The sequence below is a fragment of the Periplaneta americana genome, chromosome 17 (genome assembly GCF_040183065.1).
Source record: "Periplaneta americana isolate PAMFEO1 chromosome 17, P.americana_PAMFEO1_priV1, whole genome shotgun sequence".
Lineage (NCBI taxonomy): Eukaryota > Metazoa > Arthropoda > Insecta > Blattodea > Blattidae > Periplaneta > Periplaneta americana.
The window spans coordinates 6,583,849-6,597,888 of NC_091133.1; the positions used below are offsets into that span (position 1 = coordinate 6,583,849).

The window sequence follows — 14,040 nt, forward strand, 5'->3', positions numbered from 1 at the left end:
TCTTGGGAGCGCGAGCCAACGAGCTAGCTCGCGCCTAATAGCCGGTTGGACCCATCACTAGTTTTTATGCACTATACTGTATTTAGTTTACATTTTCCTTGTTACTAGATAAACAGCAATTTATTTTTATTGAATTTCAATAATAAATTTCTTGAATATATTGAAATACTAGGAGGCAGGCCTACGATGATCCTTATTTTCTTCATAATTAATTTATTATATGTTTGTTCTTAGGTGCTTCATTTACTGAATCCAGACGATGCGGCCTGTATTAACTCAGCAGTATTGGCAGCAGATGATGTAGGAATTCAAAATGAACTTTCGTAACGTAGGTGCTCATATCAAGACACTTCCTGAAACAATCACCAAACTTGAGGAGCGTGGTCTGCAGCTGACTACTCCAGTAAATTTGTTGAACACTGTCACAATATCTTTCAACAAATTACCAGGGTCACTGGGGAGAATTCTAACAGAGAAGATGAAGATAATTGAGAAACGAAATCCGGGTTTGAAAACAGTGAAAAAGATTAGTGGAAATCTACAAGATAAGCCCCAGACTGATCAGAATTGCACACCTAAAGAAATAACATCTTTCAAGTATTGTCGTCTAAATTTATGTGAAGTTGAAAGAACATTCTCTGTTTATAAGAACATACTTCCTGATAACCGAAAGAGATTTATATCTGAAAATTTGGAGAAATACATTGTAATCTGTTGTAATACCAATAAGCAATGAAGTTTAATGATAATGAAAATTTACATCTTCCAATATATGAACGAAACTTATTGAGTCTTTACTTTATTGTTGTAAAATAAAATACTTTTGACTGAATTTTTTCAATTTTTAATGCATTATTTCTTAATTTTTTGAGCATATTTGCATGCATTTTTTTTTACGATTTTTATTGCATATAAATCCGCAGCCTAGTGATAATATGTTTTGTTTTATTGGATTTATCATACTTGTTGATGTCCCAGTATGACTGTAATTTATTCATTGCATTCTGTTTGAAATGACCAAGCCCTATCTCTTAGTCCTACTTTGAAAGCGAGGGTAATTACTGCATTTAATTTTGTATACCCGTCAGGTTATAATTATTTATTAGTTTCTCTCGAGTGTTTAGATAGCTTTGTAATGTATTTTGTATGTGATATGCTATAATACGTTCAATTTTCTAAACGAAGACTTTTTTCTTTGTTATTCTGATAGATTCTTACAGCAGAGTCCGTATAGGTCAGTTTCTATCTGATGCTTTTCAAATTCACTGTGGGCTAAAGCAGGGAGATGCACTATCACCTTTACTTCGCTCTAGAATATGCCATTAGAAAAGTTGAGGATAACTGAGAGGATTTGGAGTTGAACGGATTACATCAGCTTCTTGTCTATGCGGATGACGTGAAGATGTTACGTAGAAGAAAATCGACAAACGATTACGGAAAACGCGGAAATACTACTTGAAGCAAGTAAAGCGATAGGATTGGAAGTAAATCCCGAAAAGCCTAAGTATATGATTATGTCTCGTGACCAGAATATTGTACAAAATGGAAATATAAAAATTGGAGATTTATCTTTCGAAGAGGTGGAAAAATTCAAATATCTTGGAGCAACAGTAACAAATATAAATGACAATCAAGAGGAAATTAAATGCAGAATAAATATGGGAAATGCCTGTTATTATTCGATTGAGAAGCTTTTGTCATCTAATCTGCTGTCAAAAATTCTGAAAGTTAGTATTATAAAACAGTTATATTACCAGTTGTTCTGTATGGCTGTGAAACTTGGAGTCTGGCTTTGAGAGAGGAACAGAGATTAAGGGTGTTTGGGAATAAGGGTCTTAGAAAAATATTTGGGGCTGAGAGGGATGAAGTTACAGGAAAATGGAGAAAGTTACACAACGCAGAGCTGCATGCGTTGTATTCTTCACCTGACATAATTAGGAACATTAAATCAGACATTTCAGATGGGAGGCCATGTAGCACGAATGGGCGAATCCAGAAATGCATATAGAGTTTTAGTTGAGAGACCAGAGGGAAAAAGACCTTTGGGAAGGCCGAGACGTAGATGGGAAGATAATATTAAAATGGATTTGCGGGAGGTGGGATATGATGGTAGAGACTGGATTAATCTTGCTCAGGATAGGGACCAATGGCGGGCTTATGTGAGGGTGGCAATGAACCTCCAGGTTCCTTAAAATCCAGTAAGTAAGTAAGTAAGTATTCTGATAGATTAATGCTGTTAGTTAGTTAGATGCTGTTAGTGTTTATTGTGTTTATTCTCTGCTTTAATTTTATTAATGTGTAGTTTTGTTAACAATAAAATAATTTTAAGAGGAAACTTTGCTCTTATATATAATATATATAATAGGCCTTTTTTTTATATTTTAATCTCAAACTAAGGTTAAGAAAATTGGTAAACTTTTCTCTTATCACAATGAGAAGATTTAATTTCATTAATGCTGAAAGTGTGCCTTTATATGCGGAGTACGCAATCGAAATCTGGGAAGCAAGTCAGTACCTATGCCATACATAGTGTTGAAAAGTCTTGGGAGATGGCAGAGATGAATTTAGTAATTGTTAATAGAGTTACATATCATGTTAACAAGTAAAAAATAACATTTCTAATGCTTTCACTTTATTATACTGGTACCTTAATTAAAGAGAAAAAGTGAATATTCCCTTAGCTGAAATTTCATCCTTCAAAGCTGGGTTTCAAATCTGTCACTGTGTCAAGGTGTTTTGCCTGATATCATACAAATAATGGATGTTGCAGGAGAAAATATGAACGATTTTGAAGAAACAACAGTTCTATTCTATGATGAAATGAAAATACCCATACTCTTGAATATGACCTGAATGAGGATGAGGTTGTGAGCCCTCATTCATATCTCCAGATTATAATGTCGGAGGACTTTTTGCCAAATGGAAGCAGGCGATATATATTGGCTTAGATTGCAAAATCATTCAGGTCATACTGGATGATGTTATCAATAAATTAAATAATATTGGCTATAAAGTAGTTGCCTGTGTTAATGACTGTGATGAAGGGAATATGGGTCTCTGGAAAGAACTGTTAATATCAATGCAGAACACTATCTATACAGGCATCTGGTCTCACAGGAACCCATCAACATTTTGCTTGGTGCCCCCCATCTTTTAAAGCTGATTCGTAACTGTTTTCTTGATAACAGATTTACTTTGGGTAAAGGAGAATGAATCAGTAGTGGCTCCTGTGGAAGAACTGATTAAAAGTACTGCCAGAGAAATAACTTCATGTCACAAATTAAGTGCCAGCCATACTAAATGTAAAAACCTAAAAGGCAGAATATTCTGTTAGCTGCACAGCTGTTACTCTTTCACATTATAGGAACTGTTTAAAACATTACAAATCTGGACCTGACAAAAAATTAGCTGAAGTAACAGGAGCCTTCATACAACTGGCAAATTAATGGTAGCCTATACATACATAAGTGTTCTGTCCATAGGCAGGTGTTTCACTGCAAAGCTAGCATTCTCCAATCTTTCCTATTTTATGCCTTCCTCTTAGTCTCCACATATGATCCATATATCTTAATGTCGTCTATCATCTGATATCTTCTTCTGCCCAGAACTCTACTCCCGTTCACCATTCCTCCCAGTGCATCCTTCAGTAGGCAGTTTCTTCTCAGCCAGTGACCCGACCAGTTCCTTTTCCTCTTCGTGATCAGTTTCACTATCATTCTTTCTTCACGCACTGCACTCTTTCCAACAAGCTTCATTTCTTATTCTGTCCACTTCACACATTCCATTCTTCTCCATATTCACATTTCAAATGCTTCTATTCGTTTATCTTCACTTCGCAGTAATGGCCATGTTTCTGCCCATACAATGCCACACTCCATAGTCTGTTCCTTAGTCCTTTTTCCAGAGGTATGCAGAAGATGCTCCTCTTTCTATTAAAAGCTTCCTTTCCCATTACTATCCTCCTTTTCACTTCCTGGTTGTCCACGATATCTCATCTTACTGCATGAATAGTATGACATACTTAATTCTTATATCCTAACCATTCAGTTCCAAATAAAATGCCCTATGGGACATCTAGAGCAGCAAAATATAATTTTAAACAAAATGAAGACAGTCATGACCATCTCAATCTGTACAGGAAAAAATAGTTTCAGGTGTTTCAGGAAGCTGTAACTGTTTCAATTAAATTCCTTCGCCTCCTGTTTCAAGATATAGTTGAAAAACATAATATCAAATACATTTTAACACGCAGACTAAACTAAGATCTATTGGAAAATTTAGTTTCTCAAATCCGGACTCAAAGTGGGCGTACATGATCATACTTCTCCATTGAACTGTATACAGGTACCAGTATACAGAATTAGAATGATTATCTTTGGTAAGAATCCTGAAGTTATTGAGAGGCCAACAAAATAAATACAACAGATGCTAATCAGGATGAATTTATAGTAGCGAAAGCTCTAAACAAAGCTCAAATAACCATACCTGAATCAAACTGTCTGCCTCCTGAATTACACATTAAAGATCTTGAAAGTAGACAAATTTCCCATGCTGAAATTGTACAACAGAGTTCGAGGATGGTTTACAATACGTTGCAGGTTATATGGCCAAGAAGTTTTAAGATAAATATCCGTTCCTGGAAAACTTTACCCACGAAATTCAAGAGAACATAATTACACAGTTCCATCCTGGGTTAGACATCTTTCTTAGGCTCGTAACACACTTGATGAGTTTTCGCTAGCGAGAAATGTGTTGCGAGAAAATTCAAAGATTGATAACTTGGATTCAAATGGACGTCCACACACTGGACGAAGCAAAAACCTCGCGCGAGTTTCTCGCTGGAATCGGTAGCTCAGCGAATTTTCTTGACACATTTTATCAAAGATGTTTGACATGTATACTCTTTATGACGATTTAATGTAGAAAAAGATATCACTGGTGGCGATGAATTGTATTGTTTTTATTTGAAAATGAGGAAGGATGGCTGATAATTGCAGTCAGAAACTTATCGAACTTGTATGATGTCACCCGTAGGCCTATTTCTATGATACACGGGATGAAAACTGTAAAAACGCGAAACTTAAAGAAGAAATCTGGAGACAAATATCAGATTATCTGAAAATAAATAGGACTATATTTTAGTTTGATGAGATTTAATAGTATTAATTAAACATTTTAAATAATGTATCTATATGTCTTAATAGTTTACATAATTTTAATCAGAACCTAGCAGAGAATCCTCTATCATATCATGAATGGCAAAAAACTGTGGTCCATTCAACCTCAAATAACGCCTAAACGTATCATCATTCAAAAAGAAACCAGTGTCCAAAACTCTCCCTTATTTTCGTAAGATACAATGTGATTTTGAGATATTTCTGGCTTTAATTTTAGGCCTACTTTTTCTTTTCATTAACAAAATATGTCCATGTAACTCCATTTCCTCATTATCTGAATACTCAGATTCAACATAGCGTTCGTACGTAATTTGTCAAGTACGACAATATACTTCCAGGCTTACATTTAAGTACGTCAATATACGTAAATACATAACCTATAATATTTCCCCCAACGAGTGATTACTACTGTATAATCAGAAAAATGCTTTCTGCATGAAGGCAGTGCATAGAAGATCATAGCGAGGTGTGGTCTGTGGACAGCGAGAACTCGCCAAGTGTGTGTAGGAAGGTTCTTGGCCTCTTTCGCGCAACATATTTCTCGCTAGCAAAAACTCTTCGTGTTACGGGCCTTACGGAGGCCTTACTTCACCTTCTGAAACCTGGCCACAAGAATTAAAAAAAATATTGTGTCCTCATTCAAATTATTTCATAAAGACAATGTTCAATGAGAGAAAAATGTTTTAAAAAGAACCACAGACTTCGTAACTTCAAGTGTACAACATATCCCTTCCGAGCTTATTTGAAACAGCTGTAAAAACTATCTCATCTTCGTACAGTTCAAATATCTAAATTCCATCACTGACCCATATAGAGAAAGAGGTTAGGACTGCCTGATAATGCAGAAGCGAGACAAATTAATAAAAAAAATACAAGAAAATAATTAATTAACAAGTAGGTAATTCAGTTGCATGCTATTTTAATGTAATATTTTTAAGTATGGTAGTTAAACAGTTTTTGTACACCAGAGTAGAAGAAATCATTTGAAAATTTAATGTTCATATTGTATAACAATATTATAAATTGAAGATCATTTTTTTTTTAATTTCAGGGTGGCAAAAATATCCTGAAAAGGACAGCTGAACATATTTCAATATACATCAAAGATATTCATACTGATATTATCGAAACCAGAGTAAAAACTAAACAGAGCAAACATATGTACTGGTATTTTGTAACTACGTGTAAATGTCACATTACAGGTTAAAATTTGCATTACTTTAAATTTAATTTAAGAGTTTCCTTTACTATCATACCAACTGATCACTCATACATTATTTGTGTTATGCCTAGGCTACAGGTTATGTTGCCTTTAAAATAAAAAAAAAATTAATTTCTGCATTTTCATTATAAAATTGCACATGCACGAAATACTGAAAGAACATGATTATGCCATTCCATCATGGAGAAATCACCGTAAAAATCACACTCATGAATTAAGTGAGGTGGTTGTTTAGTCAACTGTCCGAAGACGGGTCTGAACCCCATAAGTGATACCAAGAAGGCACCACTTATGAGACAAGTAGGTCAGGAGATAATGGTGTAAGGTGGCTAGTACCTTTCCCATTCCATTGCGTACATCGCTCACTAGCTACGTATTACACTAGTCAGAATTCAGATGCATACATACAATTATTGTTCTTGGTCTCTGGATAAACTTCACGGCTTATACCGCGTTGTCTTGGTGTTGGTGGGTGACGTTTCGACACTATTTCTTTATCCTATTTGCTCAGCTCTGAAGATGACCACAACACAGCGGTCGAAGAACCAGAGACCATGTACACCAGCCGCGGAAGCCTACGCGAACAATTATTGTTCTTCCTCTGACACATATTGTGAAGCGAGATGTACTGCCTGATAATAGATTAACTGAATAAAATTGGGAAAACACGAAAACGTCTTGTAGATGCAGAAGAAGTAGGCTATTGCCACTATCAATGCAAAAATAAATAGTGAACAACACAAAAACATAATATGTAAGTATTTTTATGTATCATATTACATGAGTAATCTTTACTTATGTTTTAACGTTTCACCGATGATATTTTACATTATTTTCAATTTATTTTGAAATATCTCTGCACAACATATTAACAGCTGGTGGTCGCCATGTGCCAGGAATCTCCATATGTCACATCGAGACTATGCTCTGATTGATCAGTACATATTGATGCAACCTGGCGAAGTTAAGAACCTTGCAATTACAACCGCAACATTATCAGCTGCATATCCTGCAACTTGAGATAATTCCACACCTTTTCTACTTAAAATTGTTGTGATCCATTTGCTGATTACTTCACTAGATTCATTTGCATCTTGATAAAAGTCTAGAACACCATGACTAACTCCAGTTTTGGTGTTGAAATATTGCAGAGTTACAAGGAAAATCTCTTTATTTCCTAAATTTGAATCATCTACTGTAAACTAATAATAAAAATAGTCACTGTTTTTTTAAATCTTGAATAGGTCATTCCTCATATGTAGTCCCAAAACACTCTCAACAATACTGGCAGCTTTCGTGTGCCCACTCGATACTTTACAAGGAATTTCGGAATCAAGTGTGAGTTTTGGAAGCAGTTTATTTGCAGTCTTCAGTATTGTACCTTACATTGTGGACAACACCATGGTAAGCCGATACAGCTTGTGTTACCATTGCAAGATTTTCTTCTTTCGACTCTTTCTTCACAGAACTTGAACATCATATGAGTGTGTCTAACATTTGTCAAATCACCTGTATTCTTGAAAGGAGTTTGCACTGCCCATTTTCCTTCATATCTAACTGTATATTAATACTTTGCATACAGGTACCTATACAACCTATATTATTCGATTGTAGAGTCATCAATCTTCTGAAGTCATTTTTCCCATTTTATGTATGTATTTATTCACACTACAATGGGTATATACCCGGTGGCAGTGGTATTAACCACTCATTGTTTAAAAAAAAATACCTTTTTTACTTGTTGTCTTAAGGAGTTGCTGTCTGGTCACGACATGAATCTAATGCCAATCCAGTCAGCTTTGGCATTGACATAGGATTGGCTACTATCAGCTTTTACTTACGTACTTACAGACATGTATAAATTATATTAGACTCAAGCGATAATATATATGATTCAAGTAACATTTATTCTATAAAACTCCTTTATTACACACTGTTTGCAACAATTAATATTTAGTATGAAACCCTTTGTTCTTTATCATCAATTTTATGCGGTTTGGCATGCTGTTCATGAGATTTTCACATTGTTTCTTGATGTCTTAATCCCTGTGCCATATTTGGATAAGTGCTGCTATGAGGTCCACCTTGGTGGTAATCGTCGTATTTTTTGTTTTCTCTTTACGATAAACCAAAGATTTTCAATTGGATTTGCATCTGGGCTGTTACCTGGCAAGGGAAGGACGTCTACATTATTTTCAGCTAGAAAATTAGTTACTGATCTGGCTTTGTGACAGGGTCTCCAGCCTGCATGAAGACACATTCACCATCAGGGAACCCATGCCTCATTTGTGGAAAAATTCAAGTTTTTAGGACTTTTTTGTACTGATCCTGCCTCATACAGAATTATTTTGTGGTCAGTAATTCATGATAATTATGAAAATGTAAAAAATATGGTGCTGAGTGTAATAACTTGCACACATCTCTACCTAATTATGGCTTTTAAGGAACCCGGAGGTTCATTTCCGCCCTCACATAAGCCCGTCCTCAGTCCATATCGTGTACAAGATTAATCCAGTATCTACCATCACATCCCACCTTCCTCAAATCCATATATCTTCCCATCTACGTCTCGGCCTTCCCAAAGGACTTTTTCCCTCTGGTCTCCCAACTAACACTCTATATGCATTTTGGAATTCGCCCAAAAGTGCTTACATTCCCTGCCTATCTAAAATATCTGGATTTAATGTATCTAATTATGTCAAGTAAAGAATACAATGTATGCAGTTATGCATTGTGTAACTTTCTCCAGTCTCCTGTACTTCATCCCTCTTAGTCAGAATTATTTTCCTAATAACCTTATTCTCAAATGCGCTTAAACTTTGTTCCTCTCTCAAACTAAGTCCAAGTTTCACAACCATAAAGAAGAACCGTAATATAACTGTTTTATAAATTCTAACTTTCAGATTTTTTGACAGCAGAATAGATGATAAAAGCTTCCCAACCGAATAATAAGCATTTCCGATATCTATTCTGCGTTTCATTTCTTCCCGAGTGTCATTTATATTTCTTTTGTTACTGTTGCTCCAAGAGATTTCAATTTTTCCACCTCTTAAAAAGATGAATTTTCCGATTTTTATATTTCCAGTTTGTACAATATTCTGGTCACGAGACATAGTATTATACTTTGTCTTTTCGCTGTTTCCTTCCAAACCTATCCCTTTACTTGCTTCAAGTAAAATTTCCGTGTTTTCCCTAATTCTTTGTCGATTTTCTCCTAACATATTCACATCATCCTCATAGACAAGAACCTGATGTAACATGTTCAATTCTAGACCATCTCTGTTATCCTGAACTTTCCTAATGGCATATTTTAGAGCATCTCCTTGCTTTAGCCCGCAGTGAATTGAAAAAGCATCGACAAAAACTGGCCTATACGGACTCTGCTGCACGTTTCACTGAGACACATTTTAATTAATCATACTCGTTTCTTCGGAACACCAACTTCTATAAGAATGGTATATAAAACTTCCCTCTTAACAGAGTCTTTTTGAAATCTATGAATAGTTGATGTGCTGTACCTATATACTCCCACTTTTTTTCCAGTATCTGTCGAATACAAAAAATCTGGAGAAACTGCACATAGTGTCCCGCAAGAAATTTTTCGAAGTCCAATGATGGGACACTGCGTATGCGCAAGACACAGACAAGTAAAGGAGCTACCACACCATAGATAAAGCTGGTGCTCTAACAGTGACATGTACTTAAACCAACGAGTTGGAAAGAGAAGGATATAGAGTGGTCATTGCGCCACCATGTTTGAAGAAAATTGAACGACCGTCGGTAATGAACTTATGCGCCCAAAACAAAGTGGGCGTGGTGATAACTGACATTAGAATCGTCAGCTGTCTTAATTTCGTTTGCATAAATCAGTTAAACTGAAGTGGAAAAACCTAGTATTTCGTCAAATACGTGCTAGGAACTTAATCTAAACTTATGTACATTATTTCAATGTACCGAAGTACATATGATATTTCCATGCAGATATTCTGCGTCATCATACGATGGAAGAGTAATGGAACGGAGAAAAATTCTCTCCGGCGCCGGGATTTGAACCCGGGTTTTCAGCTCTACGTGCTGATGCTTTATCCACTAAGCCACACCGGATACAACCCCGACGCCGAACAGAATCGTCTCTGATTGAGTTCCAACTCTTGGGTTCCCTCTAGTGGCCGCCCTTTGCACTACGTCATAGATGTCTATGAACATCGGACCGAAGTCCACACATGTGCTGAGGTGCACTCGTTATGAGTGACTAGTTGGCCGGGGTCCGACGGAATAAGCGCCGTCTTAAATCACTTCGTGATTTACGCATATCATATATTATTTCAATGTGCCGAAGTACATATGATATTTCCATGCAGATATTCTGCGTCATCATACGATGGAAGAGTAATGGAACGGAGAAAAATTCTCTCCGGCGCCGGGATTTGAACCCGGGTTTTCAGCTCTACGTGCTGATGCTTTATCCACTAAGCCACACCGGATACATTGAAATAATATATGATATGCGTAAATCACGAAGTGATTTAAGACGGCGCTTATTCCGTCGGACCCCGGCCAACTAGTCACTCATAACGAGTGCACCTCAGCACATGTGTGGACTTCGGTCCGATGTTCATAGACATCTATGACGTAGTGCAAAGGGCGGCCACTAGAGGGAACCCAAGAGTTGGAACTCAATCAGAGACGATTCTGTTCGGCGTCGGGGTTGTATCCGGTGTGGCTTAGTGGATAAAGCATCAGCACGTAGAGCTGAAAACCCGGGTTCAAATCCCGGCGCCGGAGAGAATTTTTCTCCGTTCCATTACTCTTCCATCGTATAAACTTATGTACGCTAAATTTAAAACATTTGAGCTATTCCTAGAAGGAATGCTTAAAAGAATAACCTAAGCAAAATTGTCATGTAGTATGATAAGAAGTCCTAGCAAATATACCAATGTTAATATTCCTAGGTTCTTTTAAATGCGACCTGCTAGATTGTCTATAAAATAAACGAGTATGATTCGGATGGTTTTATTAAATTGTTTTCCCAGTCTCTACACGTTGCAAAACTATTTACTATACCTTAAGATATAGAATGAAAGTAGGCCCTATCTATAATAAACAACCTTTACTTACCAGCTTGTAACGTGGGTGAAACATGACAAAACAAGCTTTCAGTTTTTTTGTTACAGTAAAGTATAATTATTATCGAAATGTGAACGTGAGGCCAACAGCCGGTTGGTCTGTCTGAGCCTTTCAATGGCTGTGGCACCACAGATAATTATTAGTGTATAATTGAGCACCCACGTACAATAATGGGGTAAGTAGTTACGAAATATATTCATACTTACCCCATTATTGCACGTGGGTGCTCAATTATGTTCTTTCATGTCCTTCCAGTCAAAATACTAACAACAATACGACCTACCCCAGAGTTTTGCGTTATTTTGGATGCGAGTGTCGAAATACAATTTTAATATTTGATTGCTATTACTAGGTTTGAAACGGAATTGTAGCGGTTTTATCCGTATTTAGTGTAACTTTATTACTAGTGAACCGTTTATTTGATTAATCGTTTGTCTTCGAAATAGGCCTACTTCTTATAAGCTACAGCTCATCGTCTTCTTCTATAAGCAGTAAGGACAGAAGGAGCAGAAATAAAGGATGCCGGTGTCGAAATACAGTTTTAATATTGTATTGCTATTTGTTTTTCACTGTGTCTGAAACGGAATTGTATTGGTTTTATCCGTATTTAGTTTAAGTACATTACCAGTGAACCATTTATTTTATTTATGCCGGGCGTTGTTACACATTTATGCATGAAAAAAAAAATGCTGCTAATTAACAAAACTATGGACTTAACTTCATAAAATTTACATGAAATATGATATATCAGTTGTCTTTTTCCTTTTGACATTGCAGTTATATGCAGCACACACAACAGGCATGTTTTTTCTTCGTTTTTTTGTACTTCTTACCTCCGTTATACAACATTGTAAGCAGACGAATTTTTACAAAGGTGGGCGCTTAGCTCAGATCTGCCGTGTTTCGCGGTGGCACCGCAAAGAGCGCTGTACAGGACAACATGGCCACTCTATGGTCTTCTCTTTCTAACTCGTTGACTTAAACCGTTTTAGCAGGTACATTTCACAATAGCTGAGACTCAACATAACAAATGGCGGCAGTTATGTTGCTTCGTTTAGGGCCGTTTTCTCCAAAGTTAGTTAAACTTGGAATAAATTAATCTGATCAGTAGTCGATCTATTACGCCTAAAACCACGGATGACCTCCAATAATTTCATCTACTTAGGAGTTAATCTACTCAAAAGCATATTGGACAAAATTTTGTAAGACGTCGACAAAAATGATATTCCTCGAAAATTACTACAGTTAGTCTTGTCCCCCTTTTTAAAAGTAGGTACAATTATGGACTTCTTCCATTGTTGTGGTTTCCTTTTCCCAAATAGCAAGTACAAGCTTATAAATTTCGCTAATGTCGTTCTACCTCCTTATATTAATTCTGCTGGAATTTGATTGATAACGGAAGACTTGTACTTTTTCAGAAATTCTATCGCATTTTCGACTTCAGAGAGTGTGAGTTCGGGTATAGGCCTAAACAGCTCAGTAGTTTGTATTTGAATTTTGTCCCGATCATTTCTATTTGGCCTATGTGCATTTAATACCTAGTTTTCCAAATAGTTTTTCTATCTGTTTAGGACTAAATGAGAATCTGCAAGAAAGTCACCATTCTCAGCCTTGATCACGTTTACCCTTGCCTGAAATCCGTTGTTAAATTCTTTTGCGCCCTTATATAAACCTATAATGTTTTTATTCTTACTATTTGTTTCTACCTCATTCAGCATTTCCTTCAAGTAATCCCTCTTTTTATTCCTAAGCATACGACTTGCCTCCCGTCTTTCATTGAAATAGGCTAATTATCTCTATTCGTCTCAACTGCATCCTACAAGAATATCAATTTTGCCTGTTTCCTTCTTTCTACGACCATGTAACAATTCTCATCAAAACACGGTTTCTTTTTCTTAGTTTGATTATAACCTATGCTCTGCTCAGCTGCAATTTTGATACTATCTCTGATGTTGCCATACACTGTTAATATAATCTTTGTCAACTTCGTCGGAACTTCCTAAAGCGGCAAATTTATTTGGAATTTCGACCTGATAAAGTTGCTTAGTTTCCTCGTCCTTTAATTTCAGGACATTAAATCTACTAATATTAACTTGTTGCTCTACTCGCTTGGCTAATGATAGTCTTTCTCTTCATTCCCCAATTACAAAGTAATGGTCAGAATTACAGCCTGCTCTCCTGAAGGTTTGAGTTTCTACTATACTAGTATGTCTCCGTTTATATATCAAGATGTGCTCTATTTGGTTGTTTTTCTCTTCATCTAGAGAAGTCCAAGTAAGTATATTTATGGATAAGTATTCTTATGACGAATATTTTGATCCGGCAAAGTTAATCAGCTATTACTATTATTTGTGCCTATTATTAACCAGTAATATCAGCAGAATACTAATAATACTCAAAATAATAACAATGAAGATTGAAACGAAATTACATCCATTCTGAATGCCGATCGTCTGTTCGAACACGGCCGTCTGGAAGAAACTTCGTTAAGGATTTAGTCAGCCCTGACCTGTC

At 36.2% G+C, this 14,040-nt stretch overlaps 1 protein-coding gene across 1 annotated transcript in view; it reads left to right on the forward strand.

Moving 5' to 3' along the window:
- The window catches only part of LOC138693125 (zinc finger protein 235-like), a 60,127-nt gene extending 59,366 nt beyond the window's left edge, over positions 1-761 (forward strand). The window contains exon 9 of the mRNA XM_069816778.1: positions 235-761. Coding sequence (XP_069672879.1) covers positions 235-250 — 16 coding nt within the window. The 3' untranslated portion in view covers positions 251-761. The remainder of the gene's footprint in view (positions 1-234) is intronic.
- The last annotated feature ends 13,279 nt before the right edge of the window (positions 762-14,040 follow it).